This window comes from Myotis lucifugus, unplaced genomic scaffold (assembly GCF_000147115.1).
Source record: "Myotis lucifugus unplaced genomic scaffold, Myoluc2.0 scaffold_394, whole genome shotgun sequence".
Taxonomy (NCBI): Eukaryota; Metazoa; Chordata; class Mammalia; order Chiroptera; family Vespertilionidae; genus Myotis; species Myotis lucifugus.
The window spans coordinates 185557-197882 of NW_005871442.1; the positions used below are offsets into that span (position 1 = coordinate 185557).

Here is a 12326-nt window from a genome sequence, read left to right on the forward strand (position 1 = left end):
GAAACTCAGCCATTGCCCCCCCCCCCAAAAATAAATAAATCACTATTTGCATAGGAATAGGGAGGGAGCCTTCCAACTCAGAGTTCTGGAATTCATTTCCTTATACCAGAGAAACAATCACTATTAAAAAGTATGGGGGCCCTGGCCGGTGTGGCTTAGTTGGTTGAACAATGCCTGTGCACTTAATAAAGATCCCTGGTTCCTCCCAGGTCGGGGTGTGTATCGGAGGCAACCGATGGATGCTTCTCTCACATTGACGTTTCTCTCTCTCTCCCTCTCCCTTCCTCTAAAATCAATAAAAAAATATTTTAAAAAATTAAGTTTCTCTTTAAAAAAACAAACAACAACTATGGGGGAGGCAACAGAACACAGAAGTCACAAATTCTTAATTATGATCACGCCTATCATTTAGCAATTGGTCTAACGACCAACTATTACATTTTCCAGTGCATTAAAAAAATTATCATTTTGTCACTGACCAAAATAAGTGGGGGTAGGGGTGGGGGCATGGAACTCAAACATTATTTATCTGCTATGAAAATGTTAGTTTCCTAAGAAATCAGACAAGTAACTAGCTTTTTTGCTTCTAGCCAAGGGACAGGCTAAAAGCAGGTCATCAGTGCACAAGGAGCCTAATTACTGCATATAACCTGAACATTTCTTACCTTTTGAGAATAAAACTCTCCACTGCCAAGGTGAAAAAATGAACCAAAGGACACATTTAAAAAATAAAACATGCATTCCATAAGTATACTTTATTGATGGCAAATATACATTACCTTCTCTAGACTGAGAATTTCCTACAATCTCTTGTGATCTGTGTATTTGGTTTAAAAAAAAAAACCACACAAAACAATAGCTACCATTCTATTTCTGACAGGAGCCTAAGAGCTGCCAATAGTTCCCCATAAATTACAAAATATCCGGAACTACCATAAGCATAGAATACTACCAAGAATTCTGTTTCTTATCAGATAGATTATGTAAACAGCATTAGATATCTAGCGAGACTGTTAACTTCAAAAAAAGCTGCCGTTATAAAAGTTTGGCATCTTGCTAAGTACTGGTAAAGGGGTGGGAGAGGATCATTAACCCCTAGAGTGCCAGGGAGCGCAATCGTGCTCCTCCTGTCTTTTGCCAAAAGTGCCGGGAGCGCTATTGCGTTCCTCCAGCAGTATCACTATTAGATGCTAGTAATTCACTCCTTATGTGGGAAAAAAATTTAAAAACCTTAACTCAAAATGCCTTGGCAATTTTAGCATAGTTCCTAGGATATTGGTTGGCACTCAAAGGGTTAAAGACATATTTAACTGCTATTGGCCCAATGCAAATTTCAGCCCAAAGAGATCCTATGCCAAATTAGATTTGCATTTCCCTTATAGCTAGTTACACTGAGCATCTTTTCAGATACCTGTTGGTCATCTGTATGTCTTCTTGGGAAAAGTGTCTGTTCAGGTCCTCTGCCCATTTTTAGATGGGATTTTTTTGGTTCTTGTTGAGTTATATGAGTTCTTTATATATTTTGGATATTAGCCAGTTATTGGAGGTATCATCTGTAATATGTTCTCTATTAGGTTGGATGCCTTTTTGTTTTGTTGATGGTTTCCTTTGCTGCGCAGAAGCTTTTTAGTTTGATGTAGTCCCATTTCTTTATTTTTGCTTTTATTTCCCTTGCCTTTGAGGTCAAGGTTCATAAATTTAGTATGTTTTCTGAAAGTGATAATTCTTAAGTAGTGATTCAACTTACAAGGCCAATCAAATTATACAGACACAAACTACAAATAAATGCTATTATCATTCTCTCTGGCTTTGACAAAAATTTCAGGTACCTTACTGCTTGGGTTAGCAAAGCACAGACTCCAAAACCTATATCACATCAAATTAAAAAAATATATATATGTACAATGGGAAAAATATCCTCAGGTGGGGATTAGCCAAATATATATATAAATAATACTATCACTTTGTTAATCACGTTTACATGCCACACAAGAAAAAAAAGCTGAAAAAGCCTTTACCTTAATAAATCATGTCAGTCTAGGTGCAGAGGAACACATGACTGTTCAGTTTTTTGGTATCTTTAATATCTAATATTTAAGCGGTGTGAAAAACCGCTTATAGCAAAGGAAACAAATATTGCCATTATTTTGGTTCTCCTATTTTAACTAGCAAAAAACTTTCATTAGGTTAATGTTTGACTTCATCCTTCTCCTGGAATGTAATTCACACATAATTGCAAATGATAATCTTTTTGTTATATAATCTTCTAGAGCAGTGGGTTGGCAAACTGCGGCTCGCGAGCCACATGCAGCTCTTTGGCCCCTTGAGTGTGGCTCTTCCACAAAATACCAGGTGTGGCCGCGCACGTACAGTGCGATTGAAACTTCATGGCCCATGCGCAGAAGTCGGTATTTTGTGGAAGAGCCATACTCAAGGGGGCAAAGAACCGCATGTGGCTTTCGAGCCGCAGTTTGCCGACCACTGTTCTAGAGGATGAAACCAATTCCTTTTCCTATTTTCTAGTTAAATACATGCATTTGTAAATAACCTGGTCATATATTAGAGATGTATCTAAAAGCAACTGTTTTCTAAACCTTAGGTGGATAATGTAAGAAAGTGTGTGAAGCCAAAGTTACTTATTTAACCAGTCTGAGATATAGCTTCTAGTTAGTGGTGTGCTGTAGGGGCTACATGATCAATGCATATAGTGCCTTACACATACTAGGTGCTCACTAAATTTATAATTTAACACATTAAGCTCCATGTCAGTCACCAGTGACTGAAACGGAAAGGAAGACAAAACAGGCTTGGTGCTTAACGTGTTAAAAACCCTATACAAGTGCCGAAACCGGTTTGGCTCAGTGGATAGAGCGTCGGCCTGCGGACTGAAGGGTCCCAGGTTCGATTCCGGTCAAGGGCATGTACCTTGGTTGCGGGCACATCCCCAGTAGGGAGTGTGCAGGAGGCAGCTGATCGATGTCTCTCTCTCATCGATGTTTCTAACTCTCTATCTCTCTCCCTTCCTCTCTGTAAAAAATCAATAAAATATATTTTAAAAAAAAAGAGAAAAAAAACAAAACCCTATACAAGTACTCAAAAACAAAACAAATACATATCTAATATCTAATCCGAGTGATTAAAAAAATTAGAAGTAACACTTCCCAGGTATATATATTTCTTTTTTTTTTTTTAATTTTATTAATTTTAGAGAGGCAGGGAGAGGAGGCAGGGAGATAGAGAGAGATAGAAACAGACATCAATGATGAGAGAGAATCATTCATCGGCTCCTCCTGCACACCCTCTACTAAGGACCGAGCCCACAACCTGGGCTTGTGCCCTTGACCGGAATCAAACCTGGGACCCATCAGGCCGCAGGCTGACGCTCTATCCAATGAGTCAAACCAAACTGGCTAGGGCCCCACTCAATTCTTTATGGTAAAATAAAGAACATCTTGGGTTTTTCTGTGTGTGAGAAAGAAAATATGAACTGCCCTGGAAATATATATCCCTGAAGCCCTAACTGGTTTGCAGACTCCTCCCTGGCCCAGGCTCTGGTCGGGATTCGAGCTGGAGGCAACCAATCAATGTGTTTCTTTCACATCGACATTTCTCTGTCTTTTCCTCTCTCTCTAAAAAAAAAAAAAAGGAAAAATATCCTCGGGTGAGAATTAAAAAAAAAAAAAAAAAAGAATTAGGTCACCATTTATTTATTTATTTTAAAGCCACCTTTTATATTAAGAAACTGAAAATGTTACTTTAGACTTCTAAATCAAATTAACTGGCTAGTTTTTCAGCATGACCCTATTTTAACATTAATGGTCCCACAATTTGTAATAGCCAACTTACCTTTAATCAATAGGTGTTTTTATTTCTCAACCTAAAGCTTATTTTATAAACTTTTAATTATCACCTTTGCTGAAAACACCTTTGACTGAAGTGGTATTCATACTTGAGTGTAAGTTTTCCCAAATCTAAGTAACCAAATCACCATCATGGCAAGAAGAAAATAATACCTTAACCCTACCAGACCGCTGTACCGATTTTTCGGTAATTTCCACACAAAGGTGGAATATTGGAGCTAGATGAAAGGTAGACCTATTTTCTACAATGTCTCCAAGTTCCATCTTATTCTAACCACTTGTTTGCATGTAACTAACATTTTTCTATATCATGTTGGTTTTTTCTCTTTAATGCTCAGGAGCCCAGGTATAGGGGACAGTTAGGTTCAGGGCCTCAGGTCTGGTAGGATTAAGAGTTAGAATCTGAGCCTGTCAGAGGTAAACTCATTCCACTAAATGGAAATTCTAAGACAAGAACAGAAAAGGTATGTGTTGAGGGAAGATGTCCAAGGGTTTTACATACTGCATGTATTCAAGATTAGTTGCATTCAGCAAATGTAAATTAGAAGAGTTTCTATATTACTTTTGTCATTTAAGTCTTCATATCACTGTTTTAAAGAACTCTTCAGCACAAGAAATCATCATTAGCGTTTTTAAAAAATTAGCAAATGTCACTCCCAGGTTTGTGTTTCTAAGTATTTAGACTATGCCCTATGGGCGCAGAAGAAAGAATACGAGGCTATGAGTCAGCGGACCTAGACCTAAGGCCCTGACCCTCCTTGGTTGGCGCTGCAATTGCAAGAGTTACTCTGGGGCTCAATAAGTTCAATTTCCTCATCTGTAAAATTAAGATCAAATTATTTTACATTTAAATAACAATCAGCAGTTTTCAGGGTGCTCTGTTATGTTGCCTCTCCTTTGAGGTTCACAAGAAACCTGATGACAGCCCTAGTTGGTTTGGCTCAGTGGACAGAGCGTTAGCAGGAAGACTGAAGGGTCCCAGGTTCGATTCCCGTCAAGGGCGCGTACCTTCGATGCAGGCTCTATCCCAGCCTGGGTCAGTGCCTGTGCAAGAGCCAACAAATCCCCATCTCTCTCACATTGATGATTCTCTCTTTCCCACACCCTTCCACTTTCTCTAAAAATCAATGGGGGAAAAAAATATCCTCAGGTGAGGATTAACAAAACAAAAACAAAAACCTGATGGGCGGGAAAAGCTCAGTGCTCCCTTTTATCAGTTTTCTGAGATCTGCTGGTTCACTTGAGACACTCCCAAACCTGGAGAATATAAACACAATCCCACAGTTCTCCACATTCCGAGTGGCTCTGGAAGAATGCCCTTAAAGAATGACAATCCCAATAGCGGAGTGATTAAATAAGCCATTTACGGAAGAAGCCAGAGGTTTTTAAAAGGCTAAAATTAAAAGAAAGCAAATAAAAGTTCATCTGCTCGTCCAAAGAATGTTTTGCACATACAGTTGTAAAAGTGAGTATTTACCAAAATACTTCAGAGTGGTTAAGAGCAGTTAACCAGTAACAGTGGTTGGCTTGGAAGGGCCGACATACCCGCGATTTGTATTATCTTTTTGTTTTTTTAAACAAACATAAACTAGTTTTTATGCTCAACAAGAGTAAGTCACCGGCGGGTTACAGGCACAGGCCTTTAAAAGCTCTAATTATAACAACGGTGACAACTCCCTGGAGCCCACCGGGATTTCAAGGACACAAGCAGAAAAAGCCCAGAAACCAGCAACTGCTCCGGCGCAATTTGACAGCCATGACCACCCATTCTCAACACGATGGCAGAGCAAGCTGGGAGCGGGCACCGGAGGCTCCGGTTAAACACTCCCTCTTGCACCGCCCAGGCCTCGAGGAGGAAGTGGGAGAAAAGGGCCAGGGGGGAGGCAGGCGTTTGCATGCAAGTATCGGGGGGTGAGGCGGGGGACCTCCAACCCTGAGCCCCAATGGTCCCTCTGCCCCAACCCGTGCAGGGCACCGGCCGTGGGCGACAGGCTGGGAACCGGGCCGCTCTGCCAAGGGGCTTCCAGACCGGGCCCAAGGCGCTCTCCCAACCCAGGGAGCCCAAGCCCCGCTTACAGGGTTTCTTGGCATCCTTGATCTTCATGGCGACGGCCTGAGGGGCGAGGGGCAGCCTGGGGTTCGGTGCACGGAGTGTGGTGGTGGTGGTGGCAGCGACTCCGGAGGTGGCTAGGCCCTGCGAGGAGGCCCAGCCAGTTCTTCCCCTTTAGCTGGCCGGGCGGGGCCGGCGGGCGGGCCGAGGGCGGGACGGAGGCGTTTGAGGCGAGGCCGGCCCAGGGGGTGGCCCCCCAACCCCTGAGAGGGGCGGCCAGGACCGAGCGAGCTGGAGAAGGCCGCCGGTCTCGCCGCTCCGGGGGCCCACCCCCTGCAGCTGCTCCAAACAAAAGGCCCCGGTCCCCCAGCTGCCACCGCTGCACTGAGAAATAGCCCGCCCAGGCTGAGCGCCCACGTGACGCGAGCCCCCCTTCCCCCAGCTGGCGGCCCGGCTGCTGGGGATTGTAGTTCTCTGGGTCGCGAGGCCCTGCTCTTTGGCTGCAGAGGTGTAGATGGACTACAAAGCCCAGGATGCATTGCGGCCGCCCCTTCGAGGCCCCTCCCATTCGGGAGATCGCCTTAGAGTGGTCCCAGAGAGAAGGGGGCGGGGCCTTAATCACGCCAGTGACGAGGCGACCAATGGTGACTGGTGTGGGCGGGCTGCGGAAGTCCCGGTCTTGGGCCTCTGCCCGCCGTGGAAAGAGCAGAAGGGGAAGGAAACTCTGCAGGTACTGTCATGGCTGTTCTAGAAGTTGCGAGTTTCCCTGGAGGCAGAAAAGCTGGTCCTTGTGCCATGGAAGGCACAGAATCCAGGGCTCTGGAGCCACTCTTAAGACAGACCGTGAAACACATTTACAAAGGAACCCCCGCGGCTTAATAGAGACACCTCAAATACTGGCGTTGGAGTAATGATGTTGTTAATAAAAACGGCAATAGTAGTAATAGGTGACATTTGTTGGATGCCTGCCATGTCCAAGGCACTCTGCTAAGCGCTTTTGGTTTACTTTAACAACTTTGTGTACTATGGACAGTTATTCTTCGTGATGGTGTCTATCACGCATTTTGAAGATGGGCAGGATGTGAGAAGTTAAATCACGTGGGGAGCGCATGCTCTTGGTCACCATTCCAGGGTCCCCTCAGGGGCCCTGCAGCCCAGCTCCTTGCTTCCAAAGGGGAAATCGATTCCCAGAGAAGAAAATTAGATGCTCGAGTTCTCATAGGAGAGTCAGGGCACCCCTTTCCCTCTGCCTCCTAGACTCTGAGTCCTCCAGCTGGAAGGGGAAGGAACAGCATTGGGATCTCCTGGCTTTCCCTCCACATCTGACCCCAGTTGGCTGACCAGGAATTCCACAACCAGTGGTTTGAGACTTGGCAGTGGAGGACTGAGCCTTCGTGCCCCTTCCTTGAACAGGATAAGCCAAGGGTTATGAATAAGGCCGGGAGGGGACACACATTACCACATAGGCGCACGTTCTCAGCGCTGGCACGTGGCAAGGTACTTTCCTTCTTAAACTTTACATTTAATCCTCGCCACCACCCTTTGAAATATAATTATTAAGAACTCAAACTTGAGTTCACATTTTGGTCCTACAACTTGGTAATAAATTTAGGCAAATGATTTCATCTTTCTGGCTGTCATTGAAAATAATGGTGCTGTTAACGTAAAAAACCATTGGAACCTGTGAATAATTTTTGTGAGTTTATTTGAGCCAAACTGTCGACATATGCCGGGAAGCAGAACCTCAACGAATTGAGATAATGCTCTGGAGAATGGTGGGTTACATCTGTATTTATACATGGCAATCAAAGGAGGTGATGTAGGTAGGTTATATGAAATCCATTGGTGATAGACTAGAGAGTCAGGAGAAAGCAAAGCAGGGAAACCCCTGGGATTGGGTAAAAAGTAAAATGATGGACACATACTTAGGTGGGTGCAGGAACAATTAACATGATAATGAAGGAATTTGTGGTATCTGTCCTGGTGCCCAGCATATTAGGTTGTGCCCCAAGGGGTCCAGAAAAAGGGACATTTCAAAGGGTATGTTATTATAGAGGCAAAAAGACAGTTAGGCTCAGTTAAGGTAAAAGTTGACCTTGTCAGTGAAGATACCAGCCTTAGAATGTAACTACCCACCATAACTGCTTTTAGTTAAAGTTTAATTTCAGACCATCCTTTGTGGTTACTTTAGGTCTCTGAGTTTGTCTCTGAGTTTGCAAGACCTCTATGCAGGCCTTCCCTGAGCTGGTCAGGTTAGCATGTGGCCCCTTTTGTCCACAGTGCCAATCACATTTCATGCCACTGAGATGGGGGTTAGATGAAAAAAGGCATACAAAGTGCTTAATGCATTGCCTGGCATATTGTCACCATGGTATGGATAAGTAAGTGCCATCTAGGTTTATTATTGCATTGTTGTTGTTAACCTTAAGACAAGAAAGAAAGCTTAAGTATCCTGCTCAGGTAAGGATTTAGGATGAGACCCTAGGTCTGATTGGTGCTTTGTGCTTCCTTACCTTTTGTTGTTTGATCCCAGGTTCCACATGTGTTGTTTGGAAATATGTGGGTTTTTTTTTTTTTAATTTAGATTTTTTTAATAGAAACATCATTCAGACCTCCCAGATAATGTGACCTGATAACGTAGAGCTCTGAGTGGTAGACTTAACCTTGTTTACCTTCTTGTCACTTCTTCCCACACAGAATCCTACATGTTCTCAAATGATCTTGTTTTCCCACAATTTTATTGGGTGAGAGTCATGATTTCTGATTTGACATGGCTTCAAAGAGTGTTCACTATTCTATATGATCCACCCACTGATTCTATAAGACTTGTGTGCACACCCTGTTCTCTATCAACATGTATCTTTTGGTTGTTTTCCTGCTTCTTTAAAAAAATTTATATATATATATTTGTATAATAAAAGCCTAAGCATCCCTTACGGTGGAATGGCTAGAATGACCAGTCGCTATGATGCGCACTGACGACCAGGGGGAGGACGCTTAATGTAGGAGCTTCCCCCTGGTGGTCAGTGCGCTCCCATGGGGAGCGCCGCTCAGCCAGAAGCCGGGCTCACGGCTGGTGAGCGCAGCGGTGGTGGTGGGAGCCTCTCCCACCTTCCTGGCAGCACTAAGGAGCAGCAAGCCGAGTGGTAAGGAGTGAGCAGGCTGGCAGTAAGGAGCGAGGGATCATGTATTGCGAGAGGGGATGTCCGACTGCTGGCTTAAGCCTGATTGGGCCTAAGCTGGCAGTTGGACATCCCGCGAGGGGTTCCGGACTGTGAGAGGGCACAGGCCGGGCTGAGGCCTCCCCTACCAGTGCACGAATTTCATGCACCAGGCCTCTAGTATGTATATATAGATTGATTAATTTCAGAGAGGAAGGGAGAGGGAGAGAGAGGTAGAAACATCAATGATAAGAATCAGTGATTGGTTACCTCCTGCATGCTCCCCACTTGGGACCAAGCCCGCAACCCAGGCATGTGCCCCTGACCAGGAACTGAACTGTGACCTCCTAGTTCAGTGGTCAGCAAACTCGTTAGTCAACAGAGCCAAATATCAACAGTACAACGACTGAAATTTCTTTTGAGAGCCAAATTTTTTAAACTTAAACTCTATAGGTAGGTACATTGTTATTAACTTAATTAGGGTACTCCTAAGCTGGCCATTGCTAAAAATGTCCTCAATCTGATTGATGTACGTTCGCTGAGGTCGACCCCTTCCAACTCTCCCAACCACACTAGTCTTGTATACTTGTTTCGTCTATCTCCTTTCCGAAAACCGACTCCTGCGCATGGGCCACGAAGTTTCAATCGCACTGTACGTGCGCACCAATGCACGTGGTATTTTGTGGAAGAGCCACACTCAAGGGGCCAAAGAGCCGCATGTGGCTCGGGAGCCGTGGTTTGCCGACCACTGTCCTAGTTTATAGGTTGACGATCAACCACTGAGCCATGCCAGCTGGGCAATTCCTGCCTCTTTTTGATAGCATTAGGTATCAAATTGGAAGTGATACTGTACCTTATGATAGGCTGGCTATGGTCCAAGGGGAAGGAGAGATAGAAATAAGAAGCCATCAGCATTTGGGTGAGTTTTGGAAATACAGTCTTGTTAGTTTCTGTGGCCACAAAGATAAGCGCACACATGAATGACTTAGCCAAACGTAGCTTAAAAGTTAGGTTTACACCTGTGATGTTATATGCCAGAAAAACAGTGAATTTCACATAGTGAGAATTCTAATCTTAGATCAGCCATGGAATTTCTGTGTGACCTTGGGAAAGTTCCTTTCTCCTCTCTGGGCTTCAAATTACCTATCTGTACAATGAAATGATTGCCTCAGATTTCTTCCATCTCTGCTTTTTGAGGTTCTCTTTTTCAGGAGCAATATGAGATGTGGCCAATTATGTTTTCCTTTAAGTTTTCCCCAGTGTTTTTAAAACGGACAGTTCACCCTGCTTTAGTTTCTGGCCAGAATCTTTCTTCCACAGCCCCTGTCGGCTGTCAGCCCCAGTCCCTCCTTCCAGCACTGTCTGGTTGACTACATTTTCTCTCTTCTCTAGTATGTTCTCAAACCCTTCCTGGCAGAGTGAGTGTGGGAGCTGGAAGAGCATCTTGTCTCAATATTTATTGTCTACCAGACACGGTAAATCCATCCCATCTTGCAAAGTGATAGAGCGCCCTGACCTGCACGGCTAGGGTTCAGCATCTGAAGGAGGGGCCAACGCACAAATGAAAATACTATGCAAGAAATTATGAATTTCTCTCTCTTGGAGAGGCACACTGAAACATGGCCTTCTCCACTTTTGTGCCCTGACTGGGAATTGAACCGGCAACCTCCTGGTTCATAGGTCGATGCTCAACCACTGAGCCATGCCAGCCGGGCCTTCTCCGCTTTTTATTCAGTTTTAGATACACATCTTGCCCTCAGTAAAGCACGGCAAACAGGTAGCAGACAGACAGTCTCTAACATCAACAAAGATCAGTAAGGTTCAAAAAAAAAAAAGATCAGTAAGGTTCAGTAAACATTTACTTTGAGGCTATTAGGTTAGGAAAATCCTTCGAGCCACCACTGCTATCTCAACAGAACAATGGTGCTTGGTGTTAGCCCTGCTAACGCTCAAGGTCCATTGGCCTTCCGCGTTCCTTGGTGCGCTCTCAAATAGTATTGACAGTGGGTGGCTTCCTGCAATAGAGGATTCCTGACACAATCTCATTTTGCTTTTACTGAGGAGGTATCCATGGAGAAAGGTGGTGCATTGGACCTAATGATGACTATGAGGTCTCCTGGCATGAATTAAACACACACACACACACACACACACACACACACACACACACACAGCTTCAAAGCTCAGACAAAGCTTGTAAAAATGGATTCTGTCTCTAGATGGTCAAGAGCATACTATAATCAGTCCTTGGATCCACACACTCAAACAAGCATCCCGCTGTGGGAAAGTATCATTAGTATGAGTATCATTGGGATCATTTTGTATCATCATCATCACCACTACCACCATCACCACCATCATGATAGTGGGAGCACAATTTCATCCAACAAATATCAATTGAGCTTTAACTATGTTCTAGGCATGCTGGGGGGAAGAGAGGTGAAAAAGAGAGAAACAGAAATCAAGTTACCAAATCGGTGAACAAGAGGAGTGTGATGAGTGATGATGTGAAGGAAATAATCAGGGTGATGTGCTAGAGGGTGCCGGGAGTTGCGGGAGAGGAGGCGGCGGCTCTGTTTTAGTTTGGATGGTCAGAGAAGGCTTCTCGGAGGAGGTGGTGTAGAAGCTGAGATCCATGCAGGTTGCTGGGGAAGGCAGAGGTGTGACTAGTACTGGAGGTAGGTTTGGTTTGAGGAACAAAAGCCAAGTACGTATGGGAAAGAGAGAGCAAGGAGTGAAGTGACTGGAGGTGAGGTTTGAGAGGCAGACATGTTGGGCCTTGAGGGCCACTGGAAGATTTTAAGTAAAGGAGTGACATGATCTGTGATTTTAAAGGGCTGCTCTGGCAGCTTTGCGGAGCAAGGGCGGATTGGCAAGGTGCCATGACTTGGAGAAGGAAAGACTAGTCGCCTCAGGCTCCTCCCTCACCTTCCCAGCACAGGCAATCAGTTGCCAAGTCCGAGGGGCTCTGGGAGCTGTGTGGGGGCTTGAACCAGGGTAGTGACAGTAGAGAAGTGCTTGAGTCAAGAACTTCATTGAACTGCCCTGGCCCATGTGGCTCAGTTGGTTGAGTGTCATCCCATGCACCAAAAGGTCCCTGTTTCCATTTCTGACAGGGCACATATCGGGGTTGTGGGCTCCATCCCCAGTAGGGGGCGTGCAGGAGGCAGCTGATGGATGTTTCTCTTTCACATAGATGTTTTTCTCTCTCCCTCTCACTCTCCCTTCCTCTCTCTCTAAAAAGTAAAAACAAAC

At 44.7% G+C, this 12326-nt stretch overlaps 1 protein-coding gene across 1 annotated transcript in view; it reads right to left on the reverse strand.

Moving 5' to 3' along the window:
* PANK3 (pantothenate kinase 3) overlaps positions 1 to 6280 on the reverse strand; it is a 29569-nt gene extending 23289 nt beyond the window's left edge. Inside the window, exon 1 of the mRNA XM_006102028.3 lies at positions 5937 to 6280. Coding sequence (XP_006102090.1) covers positions 5937 to 5964 — 28 coding nt within the window. The 5' untranslated portion in view covers positions 5965 to 6280. The remainder of the gene's footprint in view (positions 1 to 5936) is intronic.
* Between the last annotated feature and the right edge of the window lie 6046 nt (positions 6281 to 12326).